This window comes from Monodon monoceros, unplaced genomic scaffold, assembly GCF_005190385.1.
Source record: "Monodon monoceros isolate NGI ecotype Baffin Bay Population unplaced genomic scaffold, NGI_Narwhal_1 Super_Scaffold_21, whole genome shotgun sequence".
NCBI lineage: Eukaryota > Metazoa > Chordata > Mammalia > Artiodactyla > Monodontidae > Monodon > Monodon monoceros.
The window spans coordinates 87,055,534-87,072,764 of record NW_021703778.1 but is presented as its reverse complement, the minus strand read 5'-3'; the positions used below and the strand labels follow the sequence as shown (position 1 = coordinate 87,072,764).

The 17,231-nt window shown below is 40.9% G+C and overlaps 1 protein-coding gene across 3 annotated transcripts; it reads left to right on the top strand.

Annotated features, from left to right (window-relative positions):
• The first annotated feature begins 1,007 nt into the window (after positions 1-1,007).
• On the top strand, positions 1,008-17,196 carry SPATA5L1 (spermatogenesis associated 5 like 1). Of its 3 annotated transcripts, none has more exons than XM_029236189.1 (8): positions 1,008-2,212; positions 3,213-3,398; positions 8,478-8,636; positions 11,920-12,129; positions 12,638-12,862; positions 14,226-14,360; positions 15,249-15,374; positions 16,843-17,196. In XM_029236189.1, the coding sequence occupies exons 1-8, from the start codon at positions 1,118-1,120 to the stop codon at positions 17,008-17,010; spliced, it is 2,304 nt and encodes a 767-aa protein (XP_029092022.1). In that variant the 5' UTR covers positions 1,008-1,117; the 3' UTR covers positions 17,011-17,196. The 3 variants fall into 3 exon arrangements, 2 of the variants coding, with proteins under 2 accessions (XP_029092022.1, XP_029092023.1); XM_029236190.1 differs by having other exon boundaries at positions 1,027-2,212; positions 12,638-12,830; positions 14,230-14,360; positions 16,843-17,108; XR_003795725.1 differs by lacking the exon at positions 16,843-17,196 and having other exon boundaries at positions 1,096-2,212; positions 12,638-12,830; positions 15,249-15,372.
• The last annotated feature ends 35 nt before the right edge of the window (positions 17,197-17,231 follow it).

Sequence of the window (17,231 nt, the reverse complement as noted above, 5' to 3'; positions counted from 1 at the left end):
TTCCCGGTGGGGAAGGGAGGGGAGAGGTGGAAAGCGAATATTAGGTGGAGGTCTTAATAATGTAGACAGGCATTGCCTCTAATACAGGACTTAGTACTGTTGTGCCCCAGATAGACAATAAGGACTTAATCACATGAACAGAAGAGGTTATGATTAAGTTGTTGTCAAAGAACATTCAAAGGAGAAGTCAGGAATATGAACAGAATGTACTGGTGTGCCACAACTACGTCAGGTGGCCTGGTTTTCCTTCTTTCCCTTCTTCAAGGGATTTAAAATGCTACACTGTGATTCTCTTTTGCTCGGCTGATTCTTTTGTATACGAAGGACATGCATGGACTTTACAAACAGGTTGGAACCCAGGTTATCGAAGGTGCCAAGGCTGTATTTCTCATCCACTCCAAGTCACCTAAGACATTAGCACCAGAGCACTCCAAAATACTGTGCCCCTGGGCTTCCCTGGTGGCGCAGTGGTTGGGAGTCCGCCTGCCGATGCAGGGGACGCGGGTTCGTGCCCCAGTCCGGGAAGATCCCACATGCCGCGGAGCGGCTGCGCCCGTGGGCCGTGGCCGCTGAGCCTGCGCGTCCGGAGCCTGTTGCTCTGCAGCGGGAGAGGCCGCAACGGTGAGAGGCCCGCGTACCGCAAAAAAAAAAAAAAAGGCAAAATACTGGGCCCCTGAGGACTGTCGAGGTTTTTTCACAAAATAGCAAAATCTCTAGGCTCCAAAAGCGCAGATGGTGATGCTCGAGTCCGGGAGCCAGGGAAAGAGAGTGCTATGTGGCGACTCCCCAAACCACCAAGGTACATGCTTAATGACCTAGTAAAGGTAGCTTACGCTGCCTCCCAGACACCCATGACTAAGGCCTTGTTCGTAAAGCTATGGAAAGGACGACCGGAGTTCATCAAACCCAGCACCACAGCAAACTAGCCCCGAGAGTCCGAGCGTTTAACTTCGTCTAACTTTCCGATTGGTCCTTTCTGCCTCCTGTAAGGGAACGGCAACTGATCCCTGGCGCATGCGCATCACGTGCTTCCGGCAGAGGAGCTCTGTGTACCAGTCTTTCTGGCCCGGGTGGAATTCTTACCCCACTTTCCTGGGCCTTGCGTCTTCCGTGAGTAATGGCTCCGGACTCAGGCCCCTTTCCAGAAGGGCCGCTCTTAAAGCTGCTACCCGTAGACGCTAGGGACCGGGGCACCCAGCGCTGTCGCCTGGGCCCGGCGGCCCTCCGCGCCTTAGGCGCGCACCTGGGCTCAGCGGTGGAGATCTCGCTGCCTGACGGCGGCTCCTGCCTCTGCACCGCCTGGCCGCGGCGGGATGGAGCGGACGGCTTTGTGCAACTGGATCCGCAGTGCGCGAGCCCGGGGGCGGCAGTGGGGGCGCCGGGGTCCCGGGGGAGTCTGAACCTGAGCCGACTCCGGTTAGTGCCCTGCCCGCCCCTTCGGCTCCTCGCCGTGTGGCCGGTGTTGCGGGAGCTGGCGGGCGTGTCTGGTGCCCCAAATCCAGCCGCGGTGCTGGAGGCGGCGCAGGAGCTGCTGAGGAACCGTCCGGTCTCTCTGGGCCACGTGGTGGCCGCTCCTCCGGGCGCTCCCGGCCCGGTGGCCGCCCTGCACATCGTCAGCGGGGCACCCAACCCGAATCCGGCCGGGCTGGTCACCCCTCGCACCCACATCAGTCTGAGCGGGCTACCTCCGTCGGAAGAGGAGCCGCAGCCCGAGGTGCCCCTGGGGGGCCTTTCCGAGGCGGCCGACTCGCTGCGGGAGCTCCTCGACTTGCCGCTCAGCTACCCCCGCGCCTTGGCCTCGCTGGGGCTAGAAGTGCCACGCGGGGTGCTCCTGGCTGGCCCCCCCGGAGTCGGCAAGACCCAGCTAGTGCGGGCCGTGGCCCGAAAGGCGGGCGCGGAGCTGCTGGCCGTGAGTGCCCCCACGCTGCAGGGCTCCCGGCCCGGGGAGACCGAGGAGAACGTGCGGCGGGTCTTCCAGCGCGCGCAGGAGCTGGCCAGCCGCAGGCCCACCCTTCTCTTCCTGGACGAGGTGGACGCCCTGTGTCCCCGGCGGGGCGGCCCACACCAAGCCCCCGAGAGCCGCGTGGTGGCCCAGGTGTTGACGCTGCTAGACGGCATCAGTGGGGGCCGGGAGGTGGTGGTTGTGGGAGCCACCAACCGGCCGGACGCACTAGACCCAGCGCTGCGTAGACCTGGGAGATTTGACCGAGAGGTAAATAGGCTCAGCCAGCTAGCTCATTGCCTCCTGGAACCCCGGCCTCTTCTGGCCCTGGTTGGCTGCCCCGAGGCGTTTGCCACTTAGGTTTGGAAGTCAGTGAAGCTGGAGAGGGGCTCTGTAAAGCAGAGAACCCATTCTCTGGTCCACAAATGATCTGCGAGCCAGGACCCTTTCCCCCTCCAGAGTCAAATTGTTCTGAGAAGCAAGGGGGCCGTTAGGGATGAGTTGTGCAGGTCCTGAGAATGAGGAGTACTATAATCAGTAGTTTAGTTTTTAAGGGAACTGGGACTGCTACAAGCATGTTAAACTCTTACGAATCTGGAAGGAGAATTTAAAGTAGGATAGCCTCAAGAAACAAATGTATTGAAATAAGGGGGAAGGCAGGGAAGGACTAAATCAGAGCAGACATTTAACTCTTCTAGATTTATTCATTCCTTGTTCGAACGCCAGCCTCCTATCCCACAATTGCTCCCTGAGTTGCCAGGAAGGTTGAATATTCAAAGCTGTCCTATTTTATAAACTTCAGTCCTAAATTGATTCTTGATTTCTACTAAATAGTTTGAATAGTGATTATTTAAATGATGTTTGAACTTTGTGGTAAGTTTCTAAAGAGACAGGTGATAATTGCCCCCTTTAGCATAATCTGTTTAGAACTTGAGTGGATTTCTTCCTCACACCATGTAGTACCTGTCCTGAATAAGCTCCATAAGAGCAGGGACATAGACTATCTAGTTTACTGGCTCCTAGAACATGGTAGGTTCTCAAAAATAACAAAAACTTATTAAACGACATATGTAATTTTAACTGTGCAACTTTCTAGCCAGTGTTACTCCTCTGGAAGATAAAGATTTTCATGTATTCAGAATCTAAGGTATGCTTAAGAGTACCCAGTAATAGTTCCAAATTTGTTCGCTAAATTATTATACATGTTTGTGAGGATTAAAAAAATAATATTTTAAGCTGTAAACTTTTTCTTTCCTTGCTTTGCACATAGATTGTCATTGGAACTCCCACACTTAGACAAAGAAAGGCGATTCTACAAGTGATTACCTCAAAGATGCCCATCTCCAGTCAAGTCGATTTGAGCCTCCTTGCAGAAATGACGGTTGGCTATGTTGGTGCAGACCTGACTGCACTCTGTAGGGAGGCTGCCATGCACGCTCTGCTTCATAGTGAGAAGGTAAGAAGGATTGATTTATGACCTTCTATGTGAACCCTTTTATTAACATAACAAGTTAATTTGGAGATTTAAAAAAGTGGTAAGTACATTTTCTTCAAACTTTTGATACCTTCGACAGCTGTTTCTTACATTTTTTTTTTTTTAAATAAATTTATTTATTTATTTATTTTTGGCTGCGTTGGGTCTTTGTTGCTGCGCGCGAGCTTTCTCTAGTTGCGGTGAGCGGGGCTACTCTTCGTTGCGGTGCGCGGAGTTCTCACTGTGGTGGCTTCTCTTGTTTCAGAGCGTGGGCTCCAGGCGTGCAGGCTTCAGTAGTTGTGGAGCATGGGCTCAGTAGTTGTGGCTCACAGGCTCAGTAGTTGTGGCATGCAGACTCAGTAGTTGTGGCACACGGGCTTAGTTGCTCCGCAGCATGTGGGATCTTCCCAGACCAGGGCTCGAACCCGTGTCCCCTGCATTGGCAGGCACATTCTTAACCACTGCACCACCGGGGAAGTCCTCTTACATATAGTTTTACAACTGAACTCCATAGAAATAGTATATGACTGAAAGTAGGGACGGAGAGCTGAGTTCTTCGGGTTTGCCCAGAGTGTTTTCCCCCACTCCCATAGTAACTCTTTAGTGCTGAAGCCCAGAGCAGTCAGGAAAAAGACAGTGTAACCCCAGAAGAAGTAAACCTATATCTTTTTAATTTTTGTTTTATTTTGAATCTATTTCAGACTTAGAGAAAAGTTGCAAAAATAGTACAAAGAATTTTTGTATATCCTTCACACAGATTCGTCAAATGTAACATTTTATCACTTTTGCTTTATCATACTCTCTTCATGTGTATGAATGTTTATGTGTGTGTGTGTGTGTGTGTATATATATATATATATATATATATATATACTCATACTCTCAAATGCAGCCATGATGCCCCTTTAGCACTGAAAATTTAAGTGTATATTTCCTAAAAACAAGGACTTTAAAACCACAGTACAATTATCAAGATGAGGAAATTAACACTGACATGATACTTCTACCTAATCTATATAGACCTTAACCAAATCTCACCATTTGTCCCACTAATTTCCTTTGTAGCAAAAATTTTAAAAGGAAAAAAATATATATTTTTTAATCCAGGATTACACCTTGCATTTAGCTGTCATGGCTGCTTAATCTTTAATCTAGAAACATTCTTCAGTCTTTCTTTTACAACTTTAATTTTTTAAAAATACAGTTCAGTTATTCTATAGAATATTCCTAAGTTTGGGTTTGACTGATGTTTTCTCATGATTTGATTCAGGTTTTGCATTTTTGGCAGAAATATCACAGAAATAATACTGTGTTCTTCTCATTGCATCTGTTAGGTAGCAAATGATATATCTTTGTCCTATTACTGGTGAAATTAACTTTGATTTCTTGGATAAGGTGGTATCTCTGAGATTTCTCCATTTTCAAGATACTATTTTTTCCCTTTGTTGTTAATAAGCATCTTGAAGGGAAAATAAGCTTTTCTAACTCAGGAGACGATTAGGTGCTTAGGATTTTATTTAAATTCATCTTTGACATTCAAATCCTTAATTCATGACTGCTTTTCTTAAAAATGTTAGGATATTATCTTAAATATAGTAGTTTTCAACACTATAGATTGGAAAATCTGTTCACTTTTATGTAATGTCAACCTGAATCCCTAAACCCCTTCTGAAAAAAATTATTTTCAGCATGCTGAGGATTCTCTTGTAACCTTAAAATTGTTCTTTGACCTTATAATTTTTTAAAACCTAATTCGAGTTTGTTTAAGCTATAAAAGGATGATTTATCATCCTAAATTTTGAAAACCTTTTTACCTAGGTCATTTATATCCTTCCTCATTTTCTTTTCCTTTATTTTTACTCTTACACCAAAGGTGGGGAAGGAGTTATGTGAACTTGTAAGTCCTCATCTTTTCAGTTTAGAACCAAAGCTGCTTGAAGATTTAATGACAAGTCCCACGTGTGAAGATTTGAGGATATATGCCTCTTGAGGGGAAGACAAGAACACCACGGTGTGGGAAAGGAGGTTTACATTTAGAATTCCCTCTGCTTTGAAGTTCCAGGTTTGACCTTAAGCACGTTGGCTTAGGTGGACCATCCAGCTGCAGCCGTCCTAGGGTGGAGCCCACTGCTACTTCAGGAGGGGCCTGCCCAGGCATAGTTACCACAGGTGATGGCTCAGTTCATAAACAGCCAGGGGAAGTGGAAGAAAGAAAGGCAAAAAGGAAGAAGGGGCAGAGGCTTCTGGGAAGGTACTGGCTCCATCTTTTTCTTCTTTCCCTCCCCAGGCAGCTGAGGGGCTGCTGCTGCCTCTATCTGTGCCAGGGCAGACAAGGGCACATCACAGTTTGTTCATCTTTTTGTCAAGTATGCCTATTAAAGGGTTAGAAAGACAGTTTAACACACACACATATACACATAGAGGGGAAAGGATTTTTATCTGCCTGAAAGGATTATGAAAATCAAATGAATAGTGTATACACAAGTAATCTGCAAGTGTAAATGGGATTTTCAAATGTCAGTTGGTGTTACCTAAAAATTAATTAGTATTCAGTTACCCAATATCTAATACTGCTAACTAGTTAAAAAAAAAAAGCACTATTTCAAAAAACTATTTCATAACATTATTTGTGAGAAATTAAACAAGATAAAAATTATAAAGAAAGTAAAAATTGTCTGAAATCTCACCTCCCAGAGATTATAATTATTGACATTTTTTAGGAAAACTGTTCAGAAAAGCTCCACATATACATATTCACTTATTTAATCTTTCATAAGTGGGATAAAATAGTTTGTTATTGAAAATGGGAATTTCGGGATAACTGAATGTTCAGAATTTGATGTATGAGGACAAATACTTAAATATAATACAGATATTACAAATAGAAATATAAGTTTTTAATAGCCAGAAAGGAAATGATTTACTGATTTGGCCATTTTAGAATGGCAAAACAATACTATTAAAAAAAAAAAGAAAGATGACAAGTTCAAAATCAAAACAAACAAACAATACTATAAGCAAAGGCAAGACATGAGAAAGACTGGGAAAAATACTTGCAGCCCATGACAAAAGCCCAATTTCCTTGGTGTAGAAAGAACTCTCACAAAGCAATAAGAAAAGACCAACTATCCAAGAGAAAATGGGTAGCAAGATATGAACTGGTAGTTGACAGTAAAAGGATTACAAATGGCTTATACACATGAAAAATCCTCAACTTCCTTTAAAAATTAATCTTTTGGTTCTTTTTCTTTTTTAAAAACTTATTATTTTGAAATAATTAAAACTTCAGGGAGAGTTCTGAGATAGAGAACTCCTGCTAAATCCTTTATCCAAATTCACCAGTTTTTAACATTTTGCCAAATTAGCTTTATCATTCTCTCTTTTCTCTTCTTCTCTCTGTACAGCTGACCTTTGAACAACACAGGTTTGAACTGCACCAGTCCACTTGATACGTGGATATTTTTCAATAGTAAATACTATAAGTACTGCACGGTCTGGGGTTGGTTGAATCCACACAGACGTGGGGAACGGCAGATATGGGGGGCCACCTCTACTTAAACGAGGATTAACTCCCATGTTGTTCAAGGGTCAACTGCCTAGGTATACACATTGTTTTTTTCTGAATCATTTGAGAAGGGGTTGCATGCATCTTAACCCATTATCCCTTAATATTTTAATGTCCATTTCCTATGAAAAAGTATGTATAATCTCATTATATTCAGGAAATTTAACATTGATCAAAATGTTGTCAGATTTATAGTTCCTATTCTAATTTTGCTAACTGTATCCATTTTTGTAGCATTCTTTTCCTCCAGTACAGGATCTAGTCCAGGATAATGTATTGTGTTTAGTTTTTTGTTTCTTTTTATCTTGAACGCTTCCTTAGCACTTTTTTGGTGTGTGTGCGACATTTGACATTGACGTTTTTCAAGGATGCAGGTCAGTGATTTTATAGAACTTCTGTCAGTTTGGGTTTGTCTGTTTCTTCATAGTCAGATTCAGGTTATGCATTCCCATTGGGGATACTACATAAGTGATAGTGTGTCCTTCTTATGATGTCACATGTGAAGGCACAATACGTCCACCTGCCCCTCATTGGTGATGTCCCTAATGGTGACTGATGTGATCAATCAGTCAAGGTTTTGTCCAGTTTATTTACTGTATAGCTGCTATTTTTCCCTTTGCAACTAATAAGAAATCTGTGAGGAAATGCTCTGAGACAATGCAGACATACTGTTCCTCATCAAACTTTCCCTCCCCTAGATTAGCATCCATTGATTCTTGCCCTAAACAGCCTTTACTGTGATGGTTGCAAAATTGATTTTCTAATTCCATTATTTTCCTCTACCTCACTCTTGATTAAAGAAATTTAATTAACACAATAGTGAGCACCATTTCCTCTCTCATACTGGCCGAAATTTAAGGTTTGGTAATGTCCATTGTTGGAGAGGTGTGGGGAGAACAGCTTCATATATTGGTGCAGCTTTGAGGACAGTTTAGTAGTAGCTGTGAAAATTGTAAGTGTACATACTCTTAAGCACAATAATTCTACTTTAAGGAAATTATTATATAAAATACTTGAGCATGTGCACAAGGACTTTCAGTTGCTGCTTTGTTTTTAATAACAAAAGACTGGAAACCTACATTCAACAGAAGGATGTCGTTAAAATACTCATACAATATGCAGTTGTCAAAAAGAATGAGGTAGAGCTGTATTAGTTGACGTGAAAAGATTTCTAAGATAAATGAAAAAGTACAAATTAATATGTATGGTATGGTCACATTTGTGTATCTTTTTGAAAGCATATACGTATGTCATAAAACACTGGAAGAATACACAGGAAACTGTTGACATTCTCTGGGGATGAATATTGGTGGAGTTGAGGGGGAGACATTTAATTTTTTTATACCATGTGTTACAAATTTCTTTATAGTGATAACAAAATAGATGTATAAATTCAAAAGAGGATTTACAATTAAAAAGTAATTGTGTTTGTGTACCACAAAAAAGGCCCACCTGATTTTTGGTTTGATTTTGCTTTTTGGGGTGGATTTCTTCAGAACCAGGACAATCCAATGATTGATGAAACAGACTTCCTTGAAGCTTTTAAAAAGATCCAGCCCTCATCATTTCGAAGTGTCATTGGACTGATGGACATCAAGCCTGTTGGCTGGGAGCAGATTGGTGGCCTTGAAGATGTAAAACTGAAGTTAAAACAGGTGAGATAGAGAATCTGCTTAAGCCAGTAGAATATAACAGTCTAAGTGTAATGCTTTATGGTGAAAACAAGCTGCACTGAAACTTCTTGCCGTCATCACTAATGCGATCCTAACATCTAGATCTAATGGTGGATTTTCAATCCTTATTTAACCGGACTCTATAGGCATCAAATATTATTTTTCATACTTTCCTGCCTCACCCTCTTTTTGTTTGCTTTTTGCTCTAAAGAGTTTATAATTTAGACCGGGGTTAGTAAACTCTTTTCTGTAGAGGGCCAGAGTAAATATTTTAGGCTTTGTGGTCTCTGTTGCAACCACTCAACCCTGCCATTGTAGCACGAAAACAGTCATAGACAGTATGTAATGAGTATCTGTGTTCTGATGGAACTTTATTTATGGACACCGAAGTCATATAATTTTCACGTCACAAAATAGTATTCTTTTGAATTTTTAAAAAAATTTTATTTATTTATTTTTGGCTGTGTTGGGTCTTCGTTTCTGTGCGAGGGCTTTCTCTAGTTGCGGCGAGCGGGGGCCACTCTTCATTGCGGTGCGCGGGCCTCTTACTGTTGCGGCCTCTCGTGTTGCAGAACACAGGCTCCAGACGCGCAAGCTCAGTAGTTGTGGCTCACGGGCCCAGTTGCTCCGTGGCATGTGGGATCTTCCCAGACCAGGGCTCGAACCCATGTCCCCTGCATTGGCAGGCAGATTCTCAACCACTGCGCCACCAGGGAAGCCCTGAATTGTTTATTTATTTATTTATTTATTGAGCATTTGGAAATGTAAAAACGATTCTTATTAGTTCATGGGCTATACAAATACAGATTCTTTGTTCATAGGCCTGAGTTTGCCCTGGGACTGGTAAAAACACAAAATTATAATAAACAGTCAGTATGGCCTGGGTGGCTACTTGATACTGGTTCTCACAGTGGCTGTTGAGGGACACAGCTCTTCAGCCCTTCTTACCTGCATTGCAGGTTCAGCAGTTGATTTTGCCAATACCCCTTTGGGTGATCCTGCCATAAGGAAGTAGGTTTCTTAATTGCACACACACAAGACTGATTTATAAGTATCAATTATAATTTATTTGTCTTAACTGGAAGCTATATCTACAGTGAACCCTGGAATCCTTGTGTCCATGGATAAGCACGTTTATAATATGCCCTAATTATTTATTTATTTATTTATTTATTTTTGGCTGCGTTGGGACTTCGTTGCTGCATGTGGGCTTTCTCTCGTTGCAGTGAGCGGGGGCCACTCTTCATTGCGGTATGCAGGCTTCTCACTGCGGTGGCCTCTCGTTGTGGTGCACGGGCTCCAGGCTTGTGGGCCTCAGCAGTTGTGGCACACGGGCTCAGTAATAGTGGCTTGCGGGCTCTAGAGTGCAGGCTCAGTAGTTGTGGCTCATGGGCCTAGTTGCTCTGCAGCATGTGGGATCTTCCCTGACCAGGGATCAAACCTGTGTCCCCTGCATTGGCAGGCAGACTCCTATCCACTGCGCCACCACGGAAGTCCCCCTAATTTTTTACATGCTTTGTCTCATTTAATCTTCACAAAATACATGTGGGAGATGAGTAACACCTTCCTGTTAGAAACACTGTTTCTTTAGCTCTGAATATTAAGCTTTCCTGCCTTTCTGAGCACTCGTCTCCCCTACCTTAAATGTTAGTTCTCCAAGCTCCTGAGAGTTTTCTTTTTGCATTTTCTGAGTGAGCCTTTGATCTCCTCAATGTCCCAGGCCTCAGCTGTCCCCTGAAAAATGCTAACTCAGAAATCTTTATATCCAGCACAGATAGTTCTTTTGATCATTAGAACTACTTAAATGCCTGCCTACTGGATAACTTCCAGGGGTCTCAAACTCAGCATGTCCAAAGTTCAGCTAATCAGTTCCACCTCTACACCTGGATTCCCTCCCTCAGTGAATGCAGCCAGTCACCCCATCCCCTCACTCAGAAACCTGTCTTCTGAATGCATGGAGTCATGTCATACATCACGTAACTTCCCCTCTGGATTTCCCCTGCGTATAATACAGTTACATTTTATGTTTCATATACATCCCTCCCACACCACCTCTGCTGCCTGTGACACATCAAGCCTTATTATTTTTGTAGTCTGAATCCTTGCAAGAGACTGCTAAGTGGTCTCCCTCCCTCTAGTTTCATTTCCTTCTATCCATTCTCTATACTGCTTCCTCATTGTTGACTAAAACTGTCAAGGCCCAATGTGATCTGAATCCTACTTCCACTTCAGCTCTATCGCGTCTTGCCTCCCTCATCCTCCCCTCTGTTCCTGCTTACTGTTGGGAGATGAATTGGATGCTTTCATGTGTCTCTGTATATATTGTTCCTTGTCTGTGGAATGCCCTTCTCTGGTCTGCTTGTTAGTTTACAAGCCTGTCTCCCCAACTAAAATAGGAGTTTCTAGGTACAGGGGTCTTGTCTATCCCTTTCTGTAGAGGCAATATATCAGTAGTTAAGAGCTTGTGCTCTTGCTCTACACTGTCTGGGTTTAGTCTTAGTTCTGCTGCCTCGCTAGCAGTAAGATAAGATCTGGGCGGGTTACTTCACTTTTTTAGCCCGAGTTTCTGCATCTGTGAAGTTATGATGATAACAGAACCATCTACCTCAGAGGTAGTGAGGATTTACTTACTATTATTAGTGCCTACTTTGTGAAGGTGTCACTCTAGGTGATGGGGATTTAGAGGTGAACTTCGCTTACATTCTAGCAGGAGCAGAATGACTAACTCATCATGGAAAAATAGTAGTTTCAGACAGCAACTGAATAAGTGCTCCAAAGATGGGTAGTAGCGTAGACTGCCTAGGAGGAGGAGGATCTGCTTTAACTACAGTGGTTAGGGAAGACCTCTCCAAGGAAATGACATATGAGTGGAGACATGTATGATGAGGGATAGCACACAAAGATCTTAAGGGAGTGTTCAGGCAGAGAGAGACTAGCAGGTAAAGGCCATGAGATGGGAACAAACTGGAGTGTTTGGGCGATGGGTTATGTGAGGCCTTGTAAGCAGTGGTAAGTTAGGAGTTTGGATTTGGATTTTATTCTAATTCTGATGAGAAGTCATGGAAAGATTTTAAGCAGGAAGTGATGTGACCTCACTTAGGTCATAAGGTCACTGGCTGCTGTGTGGAGATCGGACCACATTTCCAGCTCATAGCAGGTACCTGAGGGTTGTTGAACGCATGAATTTACTGAATTTTTTGATGTTCATCATTATACTAAAACAACTCTCTCTTTTTGTGTCCTGTCTCTTTTTGTGTACTTTTAGAGCATTGAATGGCCTCTGAAATTTCCTCGGGAATTTGTTAGGATGGGCCTGACAGAGCCAAAGGGAGTTCTCCTGTATGGTCCCCCTGGGTGTGCTAAAACCACCCTGGTGAGGGCCCTGGCCACGAGCTGTCATTGCTCTTTTGTTTCAGTGAGCGGAGCTGATCTCTTTTCACCTTTTGTTGGAGATTCAGAAAAAATCTTGTCTCAGGTTTGTTTTTTTATTTTCCCTCATGCAGTTAAGTTTACTTTTGAATTTTTGTTTCATGCCTTAAGGATAAACCTTATTTTTTTAAATATAACTGGCTTTTTTTCCTATTAGGAAAGTTATACCTGATTGTGTATAGAAAATATAGAAAAGTGTAAATAAGAAATCCTCCATAATTCCTCTACCTACTGTTAACATTTTGGTGAATTTCCTTTGCTTTTCAGTTTCCTTGGGCAGGGAATGGGTGGATGGTAATATATATCTGTGATTTTTTAACTTAATATTATCACTTTTAAAATTCAATAATATTAAATATTCTTTGAAAATATGATTTTAACCCCCATATAATACTGTTATTCCTTATTTATTCATTCCCTGGTTCTTAGACATTTAGAATCTTTCCCTTCTTTTTATATTTTAAAATTATAAATACAGAGTAATGCAGAAAACATATTCATATGAATAAGGCATGATGTATAGCTTTTAAATATTTCCGTTTTTCGAACAAAAGGTATTTCGACAAGCAAGAGCAAATACTCCAGCAATTGTGTTTTTGGATGAAATTGATTCAATCTTGGGCTCTCGATCAATCAGCAGAACAGGATGTAATGTTCAAGAACGTGTTCTTTCTGTTCTCCTAAATGAATTAGATGGTGTTGGATTGAAGACTATAGAGAGAAGAGGAAGTAAATCAGATCAACATGGTAAATACAAGGAGCTGGAAAAAAACGAAGAGGTATTTATTAGCCAGAATACACCAAAAATCCAGGCCAGCATTAAGTAGAATGCATCTGCACTAGCTTTCCCTATGCTGGATTCATCTCATAGAATTATATAATTTCAGTGTGACTCTTAGGACTTTTACAGAGCTGGTAAAATAGTGATTTACCTGGGAAAGGTGAGGCAAATTTTATAATAAATTATCTTAGATATATATGAATGTGAATTTTTTCCTAAGATTAGAAACATAACTACCTATTGCTAGTGGAGAAGGGAGTTTCTTCTTATTTTTATACCCTGAAAAACTAGTGTTCATCCCTTTCTAAAATTGTTTATGTGAAATGAAACATAACGCATGTTTGGGTTACTGATCATTGGAAATAATGATCAGTAATTGAAAATTTTCAGTTTTCTTAAGGAGTGGGTTTCCTTGGTTATAACAAAGTTAAAGTGACCTTGGAAATCCTCTTCCTCTCTTCTGAGCCTTCTCCAGATAGAGTTTGGTATCCTTAAGTAATTCCTGACAGATAATTTTTTTTCTTTTATTTTTTTCTTGTTCTTACTTGTTTCCCATTTTTTAAATTGTTCCATGGAAAGAGAGTCTTAACAGCACCTTAGGAACATATGCCACTACAATTTGATGGGACCCATCAGGTTTTCTAATCAGATCTCCTCATCATGCAGGATTTCCTTGTATAGCCTCTGACTGGTGTTTACCCAGCCTCTGCTAAAATACTTGCAGATATAGGGAACTCATTGCTTTGAGAGATCACATCACTGGAGAACTGCTCTGATAATAAAGTTCAACAATTTTGAATGCTTAGCATGTGTAAGGCCTTGTTCTGGTTGCTCTTAGATATTTCTTATCTTCAGGATTTATATAAATGCAGCTTATGTTAATTGTCATATTTCTGCCTTTGGAAAGAAAACAAAGAGGTAAAATAAATCTCCCTCTTCAAGAACGTGAGAGCCAAGACTTTTCATAGCTATACATGTGTTAGTCAGATGCTTCTGTCTTTTCAAGTCGTCCATTTAAGTTGTAATCATTCACTGGGGCTCAGGTGCATTTAGGTCAACAGATAGATGTACTCTGCTGTGGTGTAAAGCTTTTCATCAGTTCTCACACTGAGAGATGCCCCATCAGGATTGATCACTCCCTTCACTGTGTACACAGAGTAACTCTTTGATAATAATTTGTTTCTGGGGTACCTTGATATTAAGAAGGTGGTCTGGAAAGGAAATGTAAGCATTCTAGTCCCAAGAAAAAAATATCCCCCTATTTAGAAACAAATGGACCTTCTGATTTGTAATTTTTAAAAAAATACATTTAATAATTAACAACTTATTGACATTACTTTGTGTTGTATGTTTTCCCTCAGCTAGAGTTTCAGGAAGTTTTTAATAGCAATGTCATGATTGTTGCAGCAACAAATAGACCTGATGTGTTAGATGATGCCTTGTTACGGCCTGGAAGATTAGACAAGATTATTTATATTCCACCTCCAGATGAAAAGGTAATCATTGTGCACATTTACTCTGTGTGCATTTCTAACAACACATCAGTGTCTGAGCTCTAAGAAGACGGCAGAATTGAATCCCTTACTGGGTGTAGGTGTACATGGTATGTGTCCTATATTGAATTCTGCATTTTTCCTTATCTGGGCCCGTCATAAATCATCATTTTCATCTGCTTTTGCTGGGTTCTCTGGCCCTGTTTTCAGAGAAACATAAGCCTAAAAGCAAGGTAGTAATTTCCTTTTTGTGGAAGACTCAAAATACTGAGTTTATCGAGTCTACTCAACATTATTTTGCAACTAGAAGGGAGGAATCCTAAAGTGTTAAAGGGTTTTGGAGGTTATCTGGGTCAGCATTCTTATTTTTCAGTGGAGAAATCTGAGGTTACAGAGATTATACAATGTATCCACAGCCAAAGAATCAGTAAATCCGTTGCCCTTCACATCCAGAGCCACTGGCAGTGAGTGGTGAAAGACACAGAAAATGAATTTTTTTCCTTCCTTAGGTTTTTACCAGATTTTGAAGGGATGGAAAAAAAATTATATCTATTTTATTTTTAAATTGTGTCTGATAATTTATGTATTTGCTTTTGAACCATGTCTGATGGGACTGTTTGTACCCAAAAGAGAGATTCATCAAGTCTCTTAAAGATTATATCTGTGGTTGGTTGTTTTTTAAATTAATCATAAAAATATTAAAATGTATCATGATGTTACATTTACTTTCTTACTTCTTGAGAAGAAGTGATTCTTTCTTATTGTTTCTGAAATATATATACTTTCTCTGTAATATGATAGAAAACTCTAACTTGAAATGTTTTAATACAGCATTGTATCAGACATAAATGTTGTAAGGTTATAAACATATTATTTTTTATTTTGTTCCAGGGCAGGCTTTCTATTCTGAAAGTCTGTACAAAAAACATGCCAATGGGGCCTGATATTTCCTTAGAAAATGTAGCAGCAGATACCTGTTTTTTCTCTGGAGCTGATCTTGGAAACCTCTGCAAAGAAGTAAGTTAATTAATGGAGAAAACCTATAGTTCAATACATTTTTTCAGAACTTCATTCACTTGGCAGTATTTACTGAAAGGGAGGCACCATGTGAGGTGAAAAAGACCACTGTGGTCCCTTACCTTCTCTTCAGAGCTTACAGGTTGATGGGGCAGTGGGGGAGGTGCAGAGAGGTAATACTGAATTAAAACATGTAGTGAGTCAGGGAAGTTCAGGGTGCTGTGGGAGTACCTAGGAAGGACACCAGTCCAGACCTGGGGGCATCAGAGAAGGCTATCTGAGAGAGGGTGTGTGTACATTGAAACTGGAAGGATGATTAGAGAGTTAGCTAGGCTAAGGGAGAGAAGCGGAGTGTTTGAGGCAGAAGGAATAAAATGTGCAGCAACTGGAGGTGAGAAATGACATTATTGAAGAGATGGAGTGGACAGTGGCCAGATCACACAGGTTCTTGTAGGTCACTTTAAGGCATTTAGTCTTTATGTTGGCTGCCAAAAAAGGCAGCCACTGTTGGGTTTTTCCTTTCTATAAACTTGTGTTAAATATAACATTCAGAAAAATGCACAGATCAGAAGGATATGGTGCACTGAATTAACATAAAGTGAACACACTTGTATAACCACCTCTCCAGAAGCTTCCCGTGGGCCTTCCCACTCTATCCCAAAAGAGAACCACTCTCCTGACTTCCAGCACTGGGGAGATTAGTTTTGCCTGCTTTTGCACTTTATATAGATGGAACCCATACGGTATGCTTTTCTGTCTGCTTCTTTAACTCAAGATTATGTCTGTGAAGTTCATCTGTTGTTTTGTGTGTAGCAGTAGTTTGTTCATTTCCATTGCTTATAATATTCTAATATATGAATGTGCTGCATTTATATACGCATTTTATCTTTGAACATTTGTGTTACAACTTTTTTGCTATTATGAGTTATGCTGCTATGAACAATCTTGTATGCGTCTATTGGTATACGTGTGTGTGTGTGTATGTCTATTTCATATACAAAGAGAATTGGTGGGTCATCTAGTATGTGTTGATCTGTTCCTTTATGATCAGTGCTGTTTCCTGTTTAAAAACTCCTACTCTGAGGTCAGGAATATAGTCTCTCTTTTTGTAACTTAATTTTTTTTTTTATTGGCATATAGTTGATTTAAAAAATTTTTATTTTATACCAGAGTATAGTTGATCTCATCTTTAAAATATATGCACTCACAATGTCTATATTATTCTGCAGTCTGCTTTCCCCCCAACCCCCAACCAATTAAGGCTAGAATTTAATGTAGAAGAAAAGATGGTCTACTGAGAGGACTTTTAATCACTTTAACTTTTTAGCTTAATGTTTTCTAGCATCATGAATATTGAAATTCTATGAAGTGAGACTGAGATTTTTGTGTTCAGATTTTAAAGTATTACCATATATTATAAAATAACAATGAAGCATATTTATTATTTCCTATTGTTTGTCTCTTATAGGCCGCCTTGCTGGCTCTGCAAGAAAATGGACTGGAAGCGACCACAGTGAAACAAGAGCACTTTCTAGAATCACTTAAGACTGTAAAACCATCCTTAAGTCACAAGGATTTGACTTTATATAAAAACTTATTTCAGAAACAAGGATTTTCTAACTTAGAAGATATTTAAAAATTATTTTACATACCTGCTTAAGGATTAACTTAAATGTGAACGTGCATTATAATTTGCAACTTCACACTTTGTGTGTGTTATTTCCTATAAATAAAAAAACTTGTGCCTAATAAGCTAAGATTTCATACTTACAGAAAAGTTAAAAGAATAATACAAAGAACTCTTATATACTCTTAACCCAGATTCTCCAATTTTTAACATTTTCCTACATTTGTCTC